This window comes from Chiloscyllium plagiosum, chromosome 17, assembly GCF_004010195.1.
Source record: "Chiloscyllium plagiosum isolate BGI_BamShark_2017 chromosome 17, ASM401019v2, whole genome shotgun sequence".
Lineage (NCBI taxonomy): Eukaryota > Metazoa > Chordata > Chondrichthyes > Orectolobiformes > Hemiscylliidae > Chiloscyllium > Chiloscyllium plagiosum.
Window position 1 is genome coordinate 52,844,990 of NC_057726.1, and position 4,177 is coordinate 52,849,166.

At 41.5% G+C, this 4,177-nt stretch overlaps 1 protein-coding gene across 4 annotated transcripts in view; it reads left to right on the top strand.

The window, feature by feature from the left end:
* The window catches only part of edc4 (enhancer of mRNA decapping 4), a 115,347-nt gene that overhangs the window by 53,299 nt on the left and 57,871 nt on the right, over positions 1–4,177 (top strand). For all 4 annotated transcript variants that reach the window (XM_043707093.1, XM_043707095.1, XM_043707094.1 and 1 more), the window contains exon 16: positions 802–890. In XM_043707093.1, the coding sequence (XP_043563028.1) occupies positions 802–890 (89 nt within the window). The remainder of the gene's footprint in view (positions 1–801; positions 891–4,177) is intronic.

Sequence of the window (4,177 nt, forward strand, 5' to 3'; positions counted from 1 at the left end):
TTATCCCTATTCCCTTTTTTGAACAGGGGCACAACATTCGCCACTTTCCAGTCCCCTGGTACCACCCCCGTTGACAGTGAAGATGAAAAGATCATTGCCAACGACTCTGCAATTTCCTCTCTTGCTTTTCACATAATCCTAAGATATATCCTGTCAGGCCCAGGGGACTTGTCTATCCTCAAGTTGTTCAAAATGCCCAACACATCTTCCTTCCTAACAAGTATCTCTTCTAGCTTGCCAGTCCGTTTCACACTCTCCTCTTCAACAATACGATAAATTTACAATTTACAATTATTGTAAATACTGAAGAAAAGTACTCATTCAAGACCTCTCCTATCTCTTCAGACTCAACACACAGTCTCCCACTACTGTCCTTGATCGGATCTACCCTCATTCTCGTCATTTCTCACATACGCATAAAAGGCCTTGGGGTTATCCTTGATCCTATCCGCCAAAGATTTTTCAAGCCCACTCTTAGCTCTCCTAATCCCTTTCTTCAGCTCCCTTCTGGCTATCCTGTATCCCTCCAACGCTCTGTCTGAACCTTGTTTCCTCAATCTTATGTAAGCCGCCTCCTTCCTCTTTACAAGACATTCAACCTCCCTCGTCAACCAAGGTTCCCTCACACGACTATCTCTTTCCTGCCTGACAGGTACAATGGCCAGGTTCTAATGTGCTGAATGTCAAGAAACTACCAAAGCAGCTAAGAAGTCAGTTCACAAAGTGTTTAAGTTTACTGTGGTTTAGCTGACTGTACTTGTCCCTCTGTGCTGGTTAAACTGAATATTTTATTGTGGACAGATCTCTGTGTCACCGGGAAGCAGTGTAAGCACTTTGACTGCAGTGACTGGTTTGACTAACAGCTCTGCTAATGAGACTGGATCATCAAGGTAGGCAATTGATATTACTTACTCAAAAGTATAAGTGCCCATTTCAGAGCATATGTAATTCTGCTTAATTTCACTAGTTTTATTTCTGGATTTTTTTTCATTTTCATGTTAAATGCTGAAGAAGATTTGAACTGGTCAATCTGTCTTATTTGCCATTTGATTTACCATGATTGACAATGGTTGCATGGTCACCATTGGGCCAGCTTTTCTTCCAGACTTCCATTGAATTCAGTTTTCTCCCATCTACTGTGTGGGATTCAAGCTCCTGTCCCCAGAATATTAAACTGGGGTTCTGTATTACTAGCCCTGAGATATTACCACTATGATACCACCTCTCCATTAATGAGTATAGCTTCCAGTCACACAAATGCACATGCTTCTGGCCTGACTGACCAGTCCTAATAACAAATGATGTTCAACTACAGGGTCACATCTAATACTGGACATGGTTGCAAGGTTTGCAAACGGTTGGGTCTGGTTTTGATGTACCTTGCTTGTTATGAACAACTATGACGATATACTGTTGATATGAATTGTCAGTATTTTGGACATATGCCTACATAAGTGGCTTGGCATTGGTGCTGAAATTCACATACAAATCATTTACTGGTTAGTCTGATGGAACATCTTTTTGGCTTGATGGCAATATCTCCGTCATGGTGAACACCATTTATCTAAATCTTATGCAGGTGTGGAGCTGTGTCGAGTTTCCTTAACACTGTACTTACAACTGCATAGTTTTTTTATACTGGGGAATGAATGAGCTTTGACATGAGCTCATACGAGTTTTCAAAGTAATGAATGGGATTGATGAAGTTGATCCTGAATTTCAGACTGCGTTAAAGTAGAGCCATAATTTTAAGAATTGAATAAAAGATTTTAAACAATCAGTACTGTCGTAGACATTTAGTTGTTGTTCAATCAAATAATACTTGTGTCTAAGAGACAATTGTAGATGCTTTTGCATAAGTAGAGAATTTCAGGGTTAATGAAACAATACCAGTTTTGGATGATGATTGACAAAATAAGGTAGCAATGTTGGTCCAAGTGTTTCTTTGTTTTGATCATAGTTTCTTTTGTTAATGACCAAGGTTTACAGTATAAAGCTGATTTAGTTGGGTGTATAAACAAAAAGTATTGGTAGTATGTTGTCAGTCATGCTATTCAGTGGCACTTGACCTGGCAAAAAACTGCTCACCAATACTCAATTTTGATTCTAGCAAGGCCACTCAGTTTCAGATCTTGTTATAGTGCATATCCAAGCATGGACCAAAGAACTAAATGCCAAAGAAAACATAGAGGCACAGAAACAGGCCAAATCATCAATGCAGAACAGGTTTCCTCAACTGAACCAGTCCCATTTGCCTGTATTTGGCCTGTATTCCTCTTAAATCTTTCCTACTCATGTACCTGTCCAAATGTCTTTTAACTGTTGTAATTGTACTTGCCTCTACCACTTCCTCTGGCATCTCATTACATATATTCATCACCTCCCGTGTGAGAAAGGTGCCCCTCAGGTCCCTTTCAAATCTTTCACCTCTCACCTTAAATCTATTTCCTCTAGTTTTGGACTTCCCTAGTATGGCTGGTCACTTTATCAATCCTCCTCATGATTTTATAAACCTCTATAAGGTCATCCCTCAGCCTCCTATGCTCCAGGGAAAAAGTGCTAGCCTATCAAGCCTCTCGTTATAACTCAAGCCTTCAAGTCTCGGTAACATCCCTGTAAATCTTTTTTTGCATCCTTTCCAATTTAATAATATCCTTCCTGTGGCAGGGTAGCCTGAATTGTACGCAATATTCCCAATATCTTGTATAACTGTAACATGACGTCCCAAGTCCTGTACTCAGCCCTCTGATGAAGGCAGAGCTCGCTGTTTACTTGTGACACCACTTTCAAGGAACTATGTATCTGCACCCCAGGGTTTGACAACATGCCCAGGTCTGTGCCATTAACTTTATAAGTCCTGTCCTGTTTGTCTTATCAAAATTCCACACCTCACATTTATCTGAATTAAACTCCCATCTGCCATTCCTCAGCCCAAAGGCCCAATAGTTGAAGATCCTGTTGTACAGCACTGACTGGTCCTTGCAGTACGCCGCTGGTCACAGGCCTCCAGACTGAAAGCTAAGGAACTTGGGGAAATAAATCCACCACCCTCTGTCTCCTACTGTCGAGCCAATTTTATATCCTGTTGGCTAGCTCTCCCTGGATCCCATGTGATCTAACCAGTCTACCATGCAGTATCTTGTCAAAGGCCTTGCTTAAGTCCATGTGGACAATGCTTATTTCATTGCCCTCATCTATTAATCTTGGTCATCTCTTCAAAAACTCAATCAAATTTGAGAGAATATCCCACGGACAAAGCCATCCTGAATCAATCATTTTCCAAATGAATGCAGATCCTGTCTCTCAGAATCCCCTCATGTTCATAATTTTGAATAAGATCACCTCTTGAACTTCTCTGCTCCAATGAGAAGTAGTTCAATGTCTTTTTTCTTTCCTTATATCTAGAATCCTTCATTCTTGGTATCATTCCAATAAATCTTTTGTCAGCTGCCCTTGACAAAGTTATGCTGACTGCCATTTGCCTTATCCTTACACTTGTCCACTTGGATGCCTCTTACTAGGACCAGATCCAGCACAGGGTCCTCCCTAGTAGGACTGGAAATGTACTGCTCCAGAAAGTTCTCTTGCCCACTTTTTTGCAGGAATTTCTCACCTTCCATGCCCCATATTCTACTTTTCTTTCCTAGCCTCCCTGAGGGTGATTGAAATCGCAACCCTACTTGTCCTGCAGATTTCCATAATCTGCCTACAGATGCTGTCTTCCACACCCTCCCCACTAAATGTGGAGATCTGTAACTGTGGTGAAAGGGTTAAAATTATTTCCCAATACATGTGTGGATCTTATTATCTGTATGTAACCGGAATGGAATGTGTTGCTTAGTCTTGCCCTGTTGTTCGCATGAATATGTTACCGGAATGGAAGGTGTTGCTTAGTCTTGCCCTGTTGTTCGCATGAATATGTTGCCGGAATGGAATGTGTTGCTTATGGTGTTTATGCTACCAGCCTTGATAAGGAACAGACACTGTCAAACAGGATGTTGCAAGCTTAATTGGTTCCAGCTGAAACTCGTAAAGAGTCTTGCCCTGTTGTTCGCATGAATGTTTAGATCTCGAAAGAGTATATAAGCTGGGAAAGTCCCCAGTTCGGTAGAGTCTGCTCCGGGTTACGTTTAACCGCCGAGCGTGGGTTGTTGGCAACCGCCCTACGAGAACTGAC